The sequence below is a fragment of the Barbus barbus genome (genome assembly GCF_936440315.1).
Source record: "Barbus barbus genome assembly, chromosome: 40".
Lineage (NCBI taxonomy): Eukaryota > Metazoa > Chordata > Actinopteri > Cypriniformes > Cyprinidae > Barbus > Barbus barbus.
Genome location: NC_136718.1, coordinates 16,280,003 through 16,297,793, shown reverse-complemented (window position 1 = coordinate 16,297,793; position 17,791 = coordinate 16,280,003). Strand labels below are relative to the sequence as shown.

The 17,791-nt window shown below is 39.6% G+C and overlaps 2 protein-coding genes across 3 annotated transcripts; one reads left to right on the top strand and one right to left on the bottom strand.

The window, feature by feature from the left end:
• Nucleotides 1-3,374: 3,374 nt before the first annotated feature.
• Nucleotides 3,375-9,376, bottom strand: LOC306859179 (protein Wnt-1). The gene is made up of 5 exons (XM_079400080.1): nucleotides 8,758-9,376; nucleotides 8,026-8,131; nucleotides 6,529-6,782; nucleotides 6,118-6,383; nucleotides 3,375-5,310 (listed from the first exon to the last, which is right to left on the bottom strand). Exons 1-5 carry the CDS (start codon nucleotides 8,765-8,767, stop codon nucleotides 4,819-4,821), a joined length of 1,128 nt encoding a protein of 375 aa, XP_079256206.1. The 5' UTR covers nucleotides 8,768-9,376; the 3' UTR covers nucleotides 3,375-4,818.
• Nucleotides 5,860-16,721, top strand: LOC306859180 (protein Wnt-10b). 2 transcript variants are annotated; one of them, XM_079400081.1, is made up of 5 exons: nucleotides 5,860-6,330; nucleotides 6,632-6,811; nucleotides 13,960-14,222; nucleotides 14,516-14,967; nucleotides 15,791-16,721. In XM_079400081.1, exons 3-5 carry the CDS (start codon nucleotides 14,060-14,062, stop codon nucleotides 16,280-16,282), a joined length of 1,107 nt encoding a protein of 368 aa, XP_079256207.1. In that variant the 5' UTR covers nucleotides 5,860-6,330; nucleotides 6,632-6,811; nucleotides 13,960-14,059; the 3' UTR covers nucleotides 16,283-16,721. The 2 variants fall into 2 exon arrangements, with proteins under 2 accessions (XP_079256207.1, XP_079256208.1); XM_079400082.1 differs by lacking the exons at nucleotides 5,860-6,330; nucleotides 6,632-6,811 and adding an exon at nucleotides 12,744-12,865.
• The last annotated feature ends 1,070 nt before the right edge of the window (nucleotides 16,722-17,791 follow it).

Below are 17,791 nucleotides of genomic sequence, written 5' to 3'. Positions count from 1 at the left end.
CAGAGTTTTTTCCTCCTTCTTTGGGTTTGTGCAGAATCCACACATTCTGTTGAACCCATGCGCCCACACTACATCAGCCCTGCATGTGACCACTGCTCCACTGTGCTCTATTCAGCACGGTGACCCGAACTTTGCTCACATTCCATATTCTTTCTTTGGTCCATTTTGCCCAGCAGCCTGCATCTCAATCCTTTCCATAGGCCCCAATCTCAGAGGGAAAAGCCTTCCGTAATATTTGGTAAAAGCTGCTTGTCACAATATTTTTTTGGTCCATGCATAATGTACCTGTTTTAACCTGAGTTTAAATTGACTCTTTTTCTTTCTTGATTGTCACAGTTTTTTTTTTTGTTTTTTTTTTGGGGTCCAGATATCCTGTACCTGTTTGCTGTAGAGTTCCCATGAGTTTAAAGAGACTCTTTTCTTTCCTTGGATGGAAAGTAGTCACCGTACAACAACATTGCTTGGCCAAGCTCTTACTCGGTCCAACCCAGTGAGGTTTGGTTTTGGATTTTTATCAAGTGATTTAATTTTTAGCCATTATTCTATTAGCTTCAAACCACGACTGGAAGGTTAAGTTTCTCGAAGCTCTTCAGAGACCCTCAAGGGCACTTATTGAGTTAAAACTTTATTGCTCCGTTTTGGAAAAAGAGCAGAGCGCTCCAATTAAGGGAAACGGCAATTCATAAAATCTCTCGACCACGTTACTAAATAGAGATGTACAGCGTTAATGAGTTTTCAGCTTGTGGTTTTGCATTTGTCGTAATCTGCGACTCTGAAATTGCGCTTTTTTGACTCTGTCGTTTGCATACGTTCGTCATGATCCTTATTGGCATGGAAAGTGAAATGAATTTATGCTTTTAAGAGCTCTTGTGTTTGGAGATTCCTCCCTTTCCCAGCCTCCCTCCCTGCTTGCCGCCTGGCAGACCCGTGTGTCAAAGGTGGCTGCTGCAGAACAGACTGTGGGAACAGCCGGCCAGCCTCCCCTGTCCCCTATTCCCTAACCAGAGGGGCAGCCATCAATCCAAGGCTGCTCGAACCCCTCCCAGCGCACACATCTCGGCAACCCACACACTCGCTCCCCAATAATCCGCGGAAGCAATTTCATCTCGACTCGGGTGGCGGCCCATTGTCGCCAACTCCTTCAATCTTTCCTAATTAACTCTCGCTTTGTCCCACATCCGAGCTTCTGGACTCATCTCTACAACATTCCGATCAGGGCCGGTCTTCACACTCCCGGGCAACCCTCGGACCCTAATCCCACCGTACCCCTCCCTCCAGAGTAACTCTTTCCATTTTTTCTTTCCCCCAACCTGCTGATCACCTACTTACAGAGTTAGGTAGGGGCATTAACTCCTTGGGTTTTTTGAAAGAAGTGGACGAAGGAGGGGGCGAGGAGGAGATGGCCAGAAAGCGACTCCAACCCAGACAATTAGAACAATGGGCCGGGCCTGTAGGGGGCTAACTCGCAGCGTCACGCCTGGACGGTGGGGTATTTTGTCGGTTTAATGAATTGTCCGTCAGTCCCTGGCTGCATCACAGGCCATGTAGAGAGTGGACAGCAGGGACCCAGACACTAAGTCGGTATTTATTACACTGCCTTTGTCACTAATTGAGCTAATTATCAGTGACTCTTCAGCACTCCCACAATGACAGTAGCCCTCCACCCTTCGCCTCTCTCATCCCACCAGTGCCTGGGAATGCAGTCTGACTTTGCTTCTTTATCCCTCTTTTCTATCCTTCTCTTCTTATTCTAACTATATCTTTCCCGTTTTAATTAATGCTCTGCATTCTTGCGCTATTTTGCCTTGTAATGCATATACATGTATACAGAAACTTCCTGCAAGATCGAAGGCTGGTTTATGATGATGATTTTTGTTTTATTCATTATTATTTCCCTTTCGAGTAGGGAAGCATTTCAGGTTATATCTGTTGGGCATGTTGAATTTTATTGGTTAGGACAATTGAAAAGAGACAGGAGGTGATAGGGTAGTGATTGGACCTTGATCTCAGATTCAAACTCGAGTTGTCGGAGGCGCTGCTACACAATATGTCAGAGTGCAGCCCACAAAACTATGGTTTACGAAGGTATTTTATTATAAAAGTTTTCTTTGTGTGTAAAATGTGCAGTGTTTTTGCCCCATCTAAGTACTCGGTCAACATTTTGGAATTAAGATGTTTTTTTTAAAGAAGTCTCTTATGCTCAACAAGGCAGCATTTATTTGCTACAAAATTCAGTAGAAGCAGTAATATCGTAATATATTATTGACACTTAATATAAGCGTTTTCTGTTTGATTGCGTTTTAAAATATAATTTATTCCTTTGATGGAAAAGCAGATTTTGCAGGAGCCACAGATCCAATCTTCAGTGTCACGTGATGTTTCTGAAATTGTTCTAATATGCTGATTTTCAGTTATTATTGGCGCTCAGTTAATAATGGTTCTTAATATTATTAAGATTGGCTGCTCAATATTTTTGAAAACTCTGATACTTTTTTTCCTGATGAACAGCAAGTAAATAAAAAACTGCATTGATTTGAATTAGAATTATATGTTTTTACTGTCACTTTTGATCAGTTCAATGCATCCTTGGTGATTAAAAATAAGTCTTTTTTTTAAATAGAATTTTTTTATCTAAACCCCAAACCTTTGAATGGTAGTTTTCATAAAACTGTTAGGCAGCATACTCATTTTTCACATTGATAAAAAGAAGAAATGAGCATCAAATCAGCATATTAAAATAATTTCATGTGACACTAACTGTAGACTGAAGTAATGGCTGCTGACAGTTCAGTTCTGGGATGCGGATGTGACGACAACAGCGGTTCAGCGCGCCGTCTTGCTGACCTTCAGTGGCCCTGTGATATGTTGCGTTGGGTGAGAGAAAGAATCGTCTGGCTTCATCCAAACTCTTGTGGTTGCACCGGCCTCACCAGCAGGGCGGGGGCAACGCAGCCTGTCATTATTTCTAATACCATTTCTTTATTTTGTTTCTGCTATTAAGTGAAGCAAAACCTCTAGTGTCGTGAAAACACACAGATTTAACGGTGTTACGCCACTGCCCAAATTCCCTCAGCGGTTACTGTGGATTTAGGGCGCATGACTGTTCGAAGAAGAGGGCTGCTTTTGTGCTTTTAGTGGTGGGAATGATGTTTAGAGGAACGGATATACTTGCACAGTCACATTGTTGATTTTAGGTTAAGTGTTTTAGACATACCCTGTCATACCAGTTTGCGGTTCTGAGAAATGATTGATGGATCATAACTGAAGCTGAGGCGAATACGTTGTGGAACATATGGAAAGACAAAACTGTTTTTGGACACAAATTGTGAGCACCGTTCGGAAATGAGTGGTTCTCTGAAAACACAAATAATGAAAATATAAACTTTATTGTGCTATTACTCTATATGAAAACAACTCTTCTAAACTGAGCTAAAATATTTCCTTTTATCAGCATTTCTTCTCTAAAAAAAGCCATCAAACAATAATAAATACTTTTCATTCACAATATTAAAAGATGGTGTTCAGTGCATGTAAAACACGTGTCAAGAGACAAGCAAATCAGGCATTTGACAAAGTAATCATGTCTCTGAGATGTATGTGGCCTATCATCATATAAGTTAGCACACAACTGACTGGAATTACTCCGTAAATAATGATAGTGTATTCACCCCACTTTCAGATTAAATCATTTTCTCACATTGCAAGTTGCAGCATAAATATATAGATCATATCTATTTATAATATTTACAACATTTTGGTTATGTTAGCTGATATACAAAATACAGTTTCCATAATTGTGGCTCTTTCAAAAACATAAATGTGAACTGTTTGTCCACTGTAAACATGGTAGCAGGGAATTTACAGGATTATCTTTACACACTTTTTTAAAAACTAGTATGTACTTGTGCGTAATCTATGTAGACAACTTTCGACAGAAGTCGTCTTCTCTCCCAAAAGAGTTTCTATATTAGTAAACTTGCTTCTGTCAGAGCCGAATCGACGAGTCAATCTCGGGTCAATCTTAATTTTCTCTTCCCAATACTTTTCCATCAGTACAATAACATGGTATACCACATAATAATAAATGGTATTAAAAAATGGCAGGAGACTCAAAGCAATGATGGGAAGTGTGGCAGGTCCGAATGGGAAATCACGAGAGGTTGGGCTGAGTTCGGGATTCCGCTACATATAATCGGAAAAGGAAGCCCCATCCCTTGAGAAGCACTTCACACAGTTTTATGTGAGACGAGTAGGACTGCAGCTAAAGAAAACAAAACGCTAAAATATTTTAAAGAACCGCCCTCTTGTTAGAGTTTTGCACTGGTTTATGAGAGAGCATGCTTGTGGTTCGCTAACCACAGGAACATCTGTCAAACTGTGTCCAGTTACTACTTTCTAGCTTCCACGTTCCCCAGAGCACCAGAGACGGAGATCGGGAGAAGAGAAGACAAACTAGAACCTCAGAACCAGTGCTTCAGTATGCTGAATTTTAAACTGTGTCTACATGTGCATAGTACATATTAGTATATCTTGAAGCCCTATGCTGCAGTAACACCACCAAAATATTGTGTTTTTCAAGGACTAGCATCAGCTCTGCACATGTACTTTTGAACTTTTCTCAGTAGTTAATACATTGGATATACTTCCCTATTCAACCAACAGATTGTTTAGTCCCTTTTAATCTTATCTCTTTTTATCCAGTTTTTAAACTTAACATGTATATTCATTCCTATATAACCTCCAGATACCCCAGTGGCCCCTTTCAATACCCAGTTTGGGACCTTTGCCTCCAGTTTGTCAGTTTGTTCTGTTTGTTGATCATAGACACTGATGGACGGTCTGTGTACTGGTGCAGTTGAGGCAGCTCACATGGCAACACCAGTGGAAAGTACAGTGGCATCTTTCTGTGACCTGCTCCATTCGAGTCTTGTATCCCCGTCCACAGCACAACAGCTCGCACCCGTCCAGTGCCGGCGATGAACTGTTGCAGGTGCGTCCCGAAGTGCCATGTGTGCCTGTTTTGCCATTGTAGGAACAGAAGTTGGGTGACTTTTCAAAATACACGAGGTCCCGGGCTGAAGGGAGCTTATGTGCTGGGTTCTCCGGTTCCAGGTGGCGGGGGTCGGCTCGATGGGACGCACGGTTGCTGCCTTTGTTGGCGTACACTACTCTGGATGCGCCGTCGAAACGATCCTTCAGGAAGTCTCCCACTACACGGAAGCTGGGCAGTCTCATCCAGCATGTTCGCACAGTGCAGGACCCAGACATCCCATGACACTTGCACTCTTGTTGCATCTCTGATGCGACTGTCTGTAGGGAGAGGAATGAAAATGAATATATATTTGCAAAATAATTTATACACTTATATTTCAATTCTTAACAAATGCACTCAGTATGTACAGTATCTACAGTATGCCTGATGGATCAGCTTCTTCACATATATAGTTAGTTGATTGATCAATATATACATACACACACACACACACAGTGTATATACATCTATATATATATATATATATATATATATATATATATATATATATATATATATACACTGTATATACTGTAGATTATACTGTATGTATGTGTATAAATATATATATTATGTATGTGTGTGTGTGTGTGTGTGTGTGTGTATATTATATATATATATATATATATATATATATATATATATATATTTATATATATATATATTTATTTATGTATGGGCTAGTTAATCCATCATCCATCAATCCAAATAAAGTATATTTATAGACCTATAATGACGTTGAAATTATAATCAATAAATTAAATGTAATCAATAAATAATAGCCTGAATGATTATATTTATGAGAAAAACATCACATATAATATAATGTAATATAGTATAATAATTAATATATTGTCTTTTTTCTTACTTATTTTAGACTTTATTAATAACAATCTGTAAATGTACCATGTTACATTCATTTTAAACTAATTTAATTAATTAACTATTTTGACTATATTTAAACAACATATTGTCTACTATAATATAATATAATGTCTCGTTTGACTCATTTTAGATCTTGATAAAAACAATCATAATTTTGCATAACTGCACAATCATAAATGTGGTTTTTGATTGTCTCTTACCATTCTCCCCGCCTCATTGTTGTGCAGGTTGGTCAGATACCGCAGATCTCTGCCCCTCTCACTGGAATCTACAAACTCTCGCCCAAACATCCTGCCAAATTCCACATTATCGCTACAGCCTCCCCAGTGCCAGTCTGGCCCTCCAGGACCCCGGCGCCGGTAGTCGCAGGTGCAGGACTCGATGGCTCCCTCAGAGCAGGACCGAGCCACGGCGTGAGTAACACCAGCACTTGTGATGGCAAACACAAATGCAGTCTCACGGCAACCTAACAAAACAATAAGCACAACTTAGAATTTCTATCATGCTGTGTCTCCATACAGAACATATTCATGTGTAATTCCATATTCTCCTGTTTCACTGTTTGAGATATGAATAGTTTGCATAATGTCACTCTGAGAAGCCATGCTCACCTCGGTTGACAATTTTGCCAAAGACGTTGGGGCTGTGGGTGGTCGGACAGTTCCAGCGGCGGTTACGAAACTGCCATTTGCATTCCTTGATGGCTGTATGCAGGCCTGCTGCAATGGCGTGCAAGATGCCTGGGTTTTGCCGGATCAGTTTTCTCTGACGACGACTTAGCAATGCCAGGCTGGGATCCAACACCAACTGCACATTCTTGGAGTTGGTGAGGAGATTGCCTGAGGATGCCACATTCACAATACCCCTGGTGGAGAAACAGAAAGGTTGACTTTGGTAAGTTGGAAAAAAGGCATGAGATACAAATCATTCAAAGGGACTGTTTCCTTGTCATTTTCTCATTGAGTCTTTTAGTTTGTGAGATGAGAATCACTGAAAAACTGAAAAATTAATTGTTTCATTAGAATGCATAGAAGGAGATATCACAGCAAATGAATATAAAATGTTAATGATGTACATAAGCCAATGCATGCCTATTTCTCAGTGCAACTGGCAGTATGCTGCAACAGGTTCAAGTCATGTCCAATCAAACTGAAATCTTATCTGAAAAATTGCTTAATACAAAACTTTTCAAAGAACCAGTCAGATACGGAATTGTATAATTCCTCTGAATAACATGTACATTTAATATATAGGTCAAATCAGGTAGGCATATTTATACAGATTAAAGAAATAACAAAACCTTTCTTCGTAGTGTATCATTTTTAATTCTCCTTTCGACGTTATGACATGTACATATAGCTTTACGTTAGTGTTATTTTTAATTCTCCTTTCAACGTTATGACGCGCGTACAGCTTTGGCTCATAAGTCGTGTGTTTTACCTTCTCCGGAATGCTTAGTACATTACACGAATTCGACCCTGAAAACGACCTGGAAAGGAACTGCTCCCAGCCATAAAATAAATCCGCATTTAATTTATACCACATTGGATTGAAAAATCTTGTCCCGTGTTCAAGCCACACTGTCAAAATGACAGAGAGAAGCCGAGAGGGAGAGAGAGCGCGCGGGCGCGCAAGCATAGCTCCGCGTAAACAGGCTAACTGAGATCGCATTGATTTATTTGGGAACAGAGTTTGACTTCTCTACTTTAAACATTATCTTCGCGCTACTTTATTCGATCAGTAGTCCTAATACAATATATATATATATATATATATATATATATATATATATATATATATTCCAAAATTAAGGTAGGCCATAAATCACAATAGGCTACAGCTTCGCGTATGCAGTGCAACTGTTTACTAACAAAGTAATTGACAGATTCACTCCAGCCACTAAATGACATTATAAATCTGTAGCTTGTCTAACAGGTTTGATCGTGCTGTATGCACTAAAGATTTAGGAGACTTTGTACAAGATATTGATCATAGAAATTGTGCTCCAGCCTAAAGAAAAAGCTTCAGTTGTTGACATTTTAGCATGAACGTACTATATGTAGCATACTAAATGTCATAATATATATCATGGGCCTGCTGTATCTTACCACCACCGGCCGCTGTTGTTCACCGCCACTGTGCCAGTGAGAGAGGAGACCAGGAGGACACATGCCGCTTTGACTGCGAGAAGCAACGCGAGTACCCGCATGATATCTGGAAGTGCAAAGTTAACCAGTTAAGCTCAAATCAGATTCCTGCTAAATTAAACGTTGTCAGGAACTTTCGAGGAGCTAGTGAGCATCTTGATAATTATTAAATGAAAAACAATAGTAAAATCATTAGGGAAGTGCACAGAAATGATGAATGATAGGCTATTTATGTTTTAGCTTTTAATGCAGGGACATTTTTGTGTAGGCTAATTGTGTGTGATGTGTATGTTTTAAATTAGTATCAAAATACGGTTAGTAAACAATTCTGTAATCGTAGATACCTCTCAACAAAAACAAATAATAAAAATATCAGCCTGCACAAAAAAATATAGGCATATCAGCCGTTTAAGAATTCTATATAAATAAATAAAAATAAAGGTGTTAATGAGAATCGAAATAAAATACCCTTTTAAATAACTGTTTTATTTTCTAGCTTTTTCGAAAACCGTCTCATGCTTTAAAGAACATGCGCTTTTCCAAAGAAGTCTCCAAATGACTTGGATCATATAGCAACTCACGAACAATACAGTGCCTGTATGTTTTTATAAGATGCTTCTTAAGGCTGCACCTTTATTTAAACATTCTAAAATTGAATAAATTGCGAGTTTGTTGCAAGAAGCATCCACTTACCACTCCACATTCCAGTGCGACTTACAGCGTGGGTCAAAGTTTATTCATACAATCAGCGTAGAAGTCACAGAAAGGGTCCTGGATGGGATGCCAGTGCCAGTGCCGCTGCTGCTGCTCTTACAGTCTGTGTGTTAGTGATGCTCTGCTCACAGCACTGAGCGCGTAGGACAGTCCCGTAGACCTGATCCCCTCGGTGACTGATAGGCGACACATTGTTCACTTATTGAACGCTACAAGATGAATAAAAAGGATTTGCTGCTCTCATCTCCCTCTGTTTTTTTTCCTCCCTCCTTTTGAGTGGAACTGAATGGACGGATAGCTTAATTCTTCTCATTGGGCACAATGAATACAGGAGGCAAACCCGACATAAAGGAGAGGAGATGAAGAAAGGATCCGTTATAGGCGCTTTAAATTACATATCATTTTGTAATCCTCGTCCAGAGATTCCTCAGATACATTCAAGCGAATTCATAAAAAATGCAGTTCCTTCAGGAGTCTTCCGCAGATGCAGAGCAGATTTATTCCTTGTCATTGCAGTGGTTATGTGCGCGCGCTCCACTTTGTGTCTTAAGTTCCCTCTGCGTGGATGGTGTCACGACACGGTTACAGTAAGAAGGGAATATAAAACATCTAAACTGGCCTTTTTAGCCGGAGTGCTTGCATGCATTACTCCCTTAACTGCGTCTCCTCCCTCTTGCGCGTATTTTTTTTTTAATAGATGTCCATGCTTGCGCTCTGCACTCACCCATTTATACTGTTTAGCCTAAATAAAGCACATCAAGTGGAAACATCATGCTATAATTATGGTGAAAAATCTGGGTTAAATGAAAAGGAGAATATTAAAGGCACGGGACAGCGCTTAATGCTGCTTCAGTGTCTGGTTTTAAATGGAGCTTGTGTAGTAACTCATTTTGATTTCATTATAGGCTATTTACATAATTGTCTGCCACAAGTTAAAATCCATAATTCATCCCCAAACAGTTTCAATTTGTTGGGTTGTAACGATACGGTTGTAACAGCAATAGAAAACGTGGGGATTTTACATTTTGGATGTGAATTTATTGTGGTAATCAAATTAATTTGTTCATAATAATTATTCCATCATATCATCACTTCAGTTTAAACATTTAATCAGAAAGGCAAATAGCAAACGTTTTATAGGAACATATCAACAAAAGACAGCGTTACATATCTTTTAACCTTAAAATTAATCGCATAAATCTGAATTTTTTTCTTCTAATGGTAATTTAACCCCTGTAACTCATTTCTCTGAAGTTTCACTGATGTTAAGTCGTTCCAACATCTCTAATAGGCTATTCTTACCATTTTTAGCATTTTAGAGAACGAATAAAATAAGAAATCGTTACAGATAAATACCTCAACACGTCTGACTTTAAATTGTGACACCAAAGTAGAAAGAGTCAAGGTAAAACTGTTCACCATCTGGACTGCAGACCTCGCTTGATCGCATATGGTCAGTAAAGGCACGAATCAAATAGTATTTTGCTGTCAGTTTTGACTCCATACATTTATGGCATGTCTGCGCAAAGAATTATGGCAAATTGGCAAATATTAAATCAGCGTATTTTGCGCACATAAGGTGTTTGATGTCACCATGAAAGAATCGGAGAGAAAGAGAGAGGGATTGAAGTAAATGGCTAACTGAAGGAAGTGCGCTTTTGTTAGTGGTATTTAATGAGGGCTGCTTTTCTGGGCTTAGCCTGCTCTTATACTCTTGAAGGATCTTAAACAGGTTTTCCTGAAACACTCATGCGATGCGGCGCAGATTAGCTGCAATCCGGTTAAAGGGACGCCTTTTATATACAAATCAACTTCAAATCACTTTTTAAGCCACTTAGATATACACGCCATGGCAAAATGCTAATGCACTTTTCGTTGCCAGAGCTTAAGGAGAGGAATAGAGGTGATTAGCTCCAATACAAGAATTGATCTTCGAGAATAGGAGGTGATTAGCCCAAAAACCAAGAACTGTTGTCAGGATTCGGTGTTAAGAATGGTTAAGGGTGGATTTAACTCAATTTCATGACATTAATCCTAGTTTTACTACTGTTAATAATAATATTAATAAAGATAAGAAGCAAGATGCTCGTTGTAGGGTCAGTTAAAGTTTTTTCACCTGCTGCGCATAGTGCATAGCTGACCACCAGCACGATAATCCTTTAATCTCGTAAACTGCTAATGCCTCAAATATTCTGCTTTATTCATACATTTATCAGTAGCCTACTATATTCAAGTCTTCTTATCATGCCATCCTGTCTACGTTGCAGCTACATGAAAAAAGGAAAAAACACTGACAGCTTGTCTATTGAACAAACTTATTATGTGCATTATGCATAATTTGTTGGCCCACTATGTAATTGCGTATCACTTTCAATGAGCCTTGACAACAACCTCTCCATCATGGTCAGTTATGGGACTAATTATACGCACAAACTCAGACGTGTATAGACAAACAAACGAAATAAGTCTATTTTCCAGTAGTGCTCTAGGCTATCTGCAGCAACAGTCAGCAAAGCCTTCTCATTAAGAGTGTCGGGGAAAATGATGAATGTGGGCTTAATTAAAGTGAAACGTCACTAGGGCTGCACGGTGAACTGTTGAACTGATTTGGAGTGGGAGGATGGGCGACCACATGAACGCGCATTGTTCAAGAAGAACCGCACGCTTGCCTGCTGCTGCCCTGCGTATTGTAGCCTAGTCTATATGAATGAATTTTAGTTTAGTTTAGCTCCTAGTTCACATATAGCCTACGTTTACGGGGGAGCAAAATGTCTTGTCTCAAGTTCTGCAGTGCAGACAGGTCAGATAATAGGCCTACTTTCTAAACAAACAGAAATAGACAGCAAGAAAAATAGATCAATAAATAAATCCAAAGAATGCATCAACAGCAAATGATAAGTAACATTTAAAGAGTCACAGGTTCTAGGATACCATGCAGCAGAGAGGCAGTTTTGTTTTGGGCGATGAAAATGAATTGCAGTAGCTTTCCATCCATTCATTTATAGCATTTTACTTGATTTTATGAGTTTCAGAATTATTAATGAATTAATAATTCATATTAATAATTAATACTTCAAAATTCGATTTGATTCATTTTTTATTAATACAGATTGTCACTTTAGTTTTACATCAATTTTAAAGCTGCAATTAAAATTGATGTCTGTTGTAGGCCTATTTGTTTGTTTGTCTATCTGTCTGTCATCATTATTTATACTTTTCTTATCTGTTATATCGGTCTTTTAACATTTTACCGATAAATGGCACCATTTGCCAAAACAGCAACTCTGAATGCCACATCAAAAGGAAAAAACGTTTAAAAAACGATCGTAAAACAATTTTGCATAAATGTTATGGCGCAAATACTACCTAGCTAGTAGCCTAATAAAATCAAATAAAACATAAAATATATAGGCTAATGCATGTAATGTTTTGTCAAAAAAGAAATAATAACCTAAATTAAACGTCGGTTTTGCATGTCAGTTGGTCACTTAGACAAAAATAATGCCTATAGCCTATAATGTGTGTGGATTAAAAAAAATTGGCTAGATAGGCTACATTGAAAACTGCCAACATTGTTAGTCACGTGTTGCTCAGTGCACTTGTTACGAAAAAGATCCAAATATAGTCGATGCCCTTGTTGTCAATATTGCATCCCGTATTGGTTTAGGCTTCTACTGAAACTGATTTATTCGTAGTCAGATTTATACCTATTAAGCATGACCACTATTGGTGGGGGTCACGATTATGACATGCGGTTTTAGGAATATAGAAAGTTTGACAGGCCTTGCTACTTTTTCATCGTGTTTAAAAACAAGCGCCTCAGGCGATGTTTGCCCACCCTGACGGCGCCCCCTCCTCCTCCTCCTCAGTAACACGCTCCCGTCCCAAGCTTCATCAAATGCTGCTTGCTCAACTCCCCGCTCCTCACACAAACAGTTGAACTCATTTCCAGTTGCTCTCTAAAGCGATCCCACAGGTGTTTTAATGTCCCGTCGAGAAAAGCTTTCAGCGCAATGGAGTTACCCCACAGACAGTATTTGGGACGAGTCCTGATTGTGACTGCAGCGCTTCTGTCACCTGCGTTCACGTAAGTAGAAAGGTAGAAGCGCCTTCATGGGATCTGCTGAGTAGCCTAAATGGACTGTTTGTTTTGGAAAACCAGTGATTCAAATGATTGCTTAGACTATGTGTAATATTCTCAAATGATTTCTTTATTAGTAGTATTTAATTATAGCTTTAAATTTGAAAAAGATTTCCAGTTTCGCGCCATGGCTGCTAGTATCTAAAACTAGTAAGCTAGTAATCTACTTGTATCTAAAACAAATTAGTGTCTTTTGAATGTTATCAGTACTTGTTTTTACTATTAGCATGTAGTTCAATACGTATATTTTCAGTCAGTAGAGGACTTAATCACGTACTAGTACTCATTCCTTTGCTACTAGACAAGTGACTCCTCCATTGTTACTGGTAACAAACTGCACATGTTTGGCATTGAATATATGGGAATCTGTTGTTCAGGTACTAACTAGCATGGGTTCTAACTGTTGCTGGTGCTGGTTTCTCTAGTTAAACAGGTGTTAGTAACAATTACCTCCTACTAATTGAATAGGTACTAGTGTTTATTCTGGTAATTGATACCAGAAAGTGTAAATCTTATTCTAACTGTGTGGTTATGGATGTTCTCTCACTTCTCAAAACTGTCTATGGGCATAATGTATTTATTAACATCAGCGTGTTATGATTTGGATATAATATTGCCCACAAATCTTTTCCACATAGTCATTTTCTCATCAGATTATCCTCGTGCCAAGACACTGATAGAAAGCAGGGCGTTTGAATATTCATGGAAGTTTTATGTATGCCTCTTGCAAGGTCACAGCCTTATTTTAGTGTCAGGACACTTAATATAAAAAGCACTAGAATTTGTCACTTTTTTTTCTTTGCCGTTCCAGTAAACATGTATTGATCATATTATTCGAAATGAATATGGCGCCATAAAAACATCCATTCCTGATACAATAGTTTCCTGCTTCTCATTAATGACTGAATCTTCACATATGTGAGTCATTTAAAAAAGACCACATGTGATGCTAAGTAACACCAGCCTTCTGCAATATTTACTGCATGCCGTGTTACTTTATAATGATATCACTGCTATAAAATTATTTTCTCCTTTCTCAGGGTACTGGGCAATGACATCCTTGGCCTGAAGGTGGCAGGAGAGCCAGTGCTTACCCCCAACGCAGTGTGTTTACGACTGGCAGGCCTGACCAAAAAACAGATGCGTTTGTGTGTGCGCAGCCCTGATGTCACAGCCTCTGCTCTGCAGGGCATTCAGGTTGCTATTCACGAATGCCAGCACCAGCTCAGAGACCAGCGCTGGAACTGCTCCTCCCTGGAGAACCATGGCAAGTTGCCCCATCAGAGTGCCATTCTCAACAGGGGTGAGTTGATGGCAAAAGGGGCATGGGAAGTGTTGAAGTTGAAGTTGTAGAGAGCCAATACAGTCATAATCCGGGCATTGAAATGCTACATTGGCCAAAGAGGGAAAATATCAGCATTGAGTCATTGTTTTCCGCATTTACCCCATTGAAAACATCTTTTATGAGATTCTAGATAAAGATCATTATAGATAATTATCTCACCAGCTGGCTCGTGCGCACTTCACTTTCTGAAGGCTTTGTTTACTCTGCAGGCAGCTTTATTTGCAGTGTAAAAGTGCTTTCTTTCGTCCCAGGTTTCCGAGAGAGTGCCTTCTCGCTGTCGCTGCTGGCTGCAGGTGTCGTGCACTCGGTGGCTTCAGCCTGCAGCCTCGGTAAATTGCGTGGGTGTGGCTGCGAGGCTAAACGTCGCCTGGATGATGACAAAATCCGGCTCAAGTTAACCCAGCTCCAGCTTCAGACTTTCCAGAGGAGTGGGGTGTCTATAGCAGGTGCAGGAGAGAACACACCTGAGTTTGGATCACTCCATGGCAGCCTGCCGGCCAATCTGCACTCGTCCCACCCCATCAGTCTCCTCAAACCGCTGCCGGACGAGGTCATGCCGCTGCAGGACACCTGGGAGTGGGGGGGGTGCAGTCACGATGTCCGTCTTGGCGTACGGTTCTCTAGGGATTGGTTGGATTCCAGAGGATCTTCTCGTGATATACACGCTCGGATGAGGATTCATAATAATAGAGTGGGCAGACAGGTGTGGTTTTATGTCTTCAAATCTAATAATCTGTATGGCACCTGTGTCCTAAACAGGTTTGACATGATAAAACACAATTTTTCCCTGTACATTGGTGTTTTAAATTATTCACCTGCTTGGCTTTCTTTTATGCAGACATGCACAGGTTAGCCACAGCGAAATCTCATTGGTCCAAAATTCCCCTCCACAAACTCTCACTGTTAAAAGATTAAATATCTTCAGACTGGGTGTGATTGTGTGTCAGTGACATAACACTCATTTTTATCGATTGATTTATCAAAAAAAATGCAAATTCAATTTATTCATTTTAAGTTCTGAATTAAAATTCATGTTTATTTTTGTTTTCAATTTATTTATTTATTTATTTGGAGGGACAGAAAGTCAACAATGTTTTGGTGATACAACTTGTATCACATGGGGTGCGACTCCCATAATGTAATGATATTTATGAATTATTCATTCATAATATATGAAAAGAAAATTAATTTGAAGATACATTTTTGAAAAATATGATTAAGCTGTGTACAGTCTCATGTATATAGGATTTTTTTTAAACTGAAAAAAAATATTTTTTTCAGTTTAAATTGAAAATTATTTGTTCTTTTCAAAACAATATGAAACCAACATGGGTACAAGAACATGGAGCATGTGTTTTAGATAGATAGATAGATAGATAGATAGATAGATAGATAGATAGATAGATAGATAGATAGATAGATAGATAGATAGATAGATATACCATAGACTGGTATATCATAGATAGATAGATATATAGATATACAGATATACCACATTCTTTTCATTATGTGTTTGACCTTAACAGATAGTTACTGACAACATGAGAAGAAAGTGCAAGTGTCATGGTACATCAGGCAGCTGCCAGTTCAAGACCTGCTGGTATGTTTCTCCTGAATTCCGGCTTGTGGGATCACTGCTACGGGAGAAATTTCTGACTGCCATCTTCATAAACTCTCAGAACAAGAACAACGGAGTATTCAACTCTCGAACTGTTGAGAGCCCCGGCTCGGATCAGCTCAGAGCCCGGCGGCAGAACATTTCCCGTGAGTTAGTGTACTTCGAGAAGTCGCCCGACTTCTGCGATCGTGAGCCCGCAGTGGATTCGCCGGGAACGCAGGGGCGCGTCTGCAACAAGAGCAGCCCCAGCATGGACGGTTGCGGGTCACTGTGCTGTGGCCGAGGACACAACATCCTCAAACAGGCACGCAGCGAACGGTGTCACTGCCGCTTCCACTGGTGCTGCTATGTGCTCTGTGAGGAGTGCAGGGTAACGGAATGGGTTAATGTGTGCAAGTAACCAACCCATTTTGATCCAAATCCCCATTTCGGTTTTGGACTGAGAGGCAACAACCTGTGACTGTGTGTTTTGCTCTCCTACAGTGTGTCTGTTTATCCATTTCTCTCCTTCTTTTAACCATCATCTGGGATCCATTTGCATTGTGTTGCTGTTATGTTCAAAATGCCAAGTCAGAGATTGAGGAGGAGGTGTCATTTGTCTTTTTTTCCTCGCTTGGAATCTTCAGCTTCTAGAACCAAACAAATGGCCCGGACGCCATCTGCACTCCTCCAAATAACAAGGCATAACAGCAGGAACAAATTATTCCTGAGAAATATCGGCACTGCTACAGTCTACCTTTTTTTTGTCATTTAAAAAGTGCACTTAATGTATATTCCTTACCTTGGTAAAATGTTTGAGAAGTTTATGTTGAAACCGTTCTTGATGGTGAAATGAAGAAACACTGTATCTTGCAGTAATCTATGCCCACATTGATCATGAAGAATCAATGGCTGTGATAATTGAAGGGAACATCTCAATGCCTTTTATGAGGTTTCATAAGATGTTGAAGAGAAACTCTCCCAAGTCTGGAGCGAATCTTGGCCATCGACTGAGAATTTGCCTTGCGTAGGGGTCTGAGTTTAGTTGGTTTTTATGAAAACCAGGACAATTGTGAAGTTGATATGCTGTGTAACCCCATCCTAACCTTTATAGAGACAGACCAATCAGAGAACGGAGATGGATAGAGTGAAGGAACGACTGGAGAACACTTGTGCCTCCCGTGGATTTTTTGCAGCTGATTAAAAACAGTCACATCTCATCTCATACTGCTGAACATTATTGGATGCCAGATGCCTTTGATGCAAGAATGGAAGACATTCATACTCTCAAGTCTGGAGTTAAACTGTATTTAAACAGCTCCCATTGCAGTCATATTACAGTGAATTTGATGTATGCGATTTTCAAACTTTACTATTGAGCAATCAGTGCTTAGGGAATTAAATTAATTATATGGATAAATTAACTTTCATGTATTGCAGCCTTTTGCATTCTGGAGACTGTTGTCATTGTAATATGTTACAAGAACGCCTAAATTTTTGGTTAATAAACCTTTCTTGGTTTATCATGTGTGTAGGTTTCAGGACCAGAAAAGACCCTCTAGAACGAGGGGGGGGGGGGGGGGGGGGGGGGGTCATTGATCATTGTATTAGATGTAATTCATATTTTCTTGAGATTGTTTTTACTGAATCTGACCTCTCATAATGGGCAACAGGGATAGGTTTTCATAAGGAGTTTTATAAGCAGATTGAGGTATGAACCGGTCTTATAGGGATCAGCTGTCCAAAGTTGCACCATGTGCTGCTGAGTACTGTTTGTCCTCGTCTGTGTATCTGCAACTGTCAGAGACTGGACCACTGTGTGATTTCCTAACTTAATACAGGTGCACTTCTGATGTCTACGCTCTGTCTGAGTTCTCTGAGTGCACAACAATAACAAACATCTTAGGAAGAAATGAGTTTTTCTGTATGA

Bases quoted from the DNA above. Each gene is read 5' to 3' on its own strand.
- LOC306859179 (XM_079400080.1), bottom strand. The intron at 6,783-8,025 runs GTAAGATACAGC...TTTCTCCACCAG, and splicing joins AACAACAGCGGCCGGTGGTG to GGGTATTGTGAATGTGGCAT. The intron at 5,311-6,117 runs GTAAGAGACAAT...CTCTCCCTACAG, and splicing joins ACAATGAGGCGGGGAGAATG to ACAGTCGCATCAGAGATGCA.
- LOC306859180 (XM_079400082.1), top strand. From the start codon at position 12,792: ATGGAGTTACCCCACAGACAGTATTTGGGACGAGTCCTGATTGTGACT. The intron at 12,866-13,959 runs GTAAGTAGAAAG...CTCCTTTCTCAG, and splicing joins CTTCTGTCACCTGCGTTCAC to GGTACTGGGCAATGACATCC. The intron at 14,223-14,515 runs GTGAGTTGATGG...CTTTCGTCCCAG, and splicing joins GAGTGCCATTCTCAACAGGG to GTTTCCGAGAGAGTGCCTTC.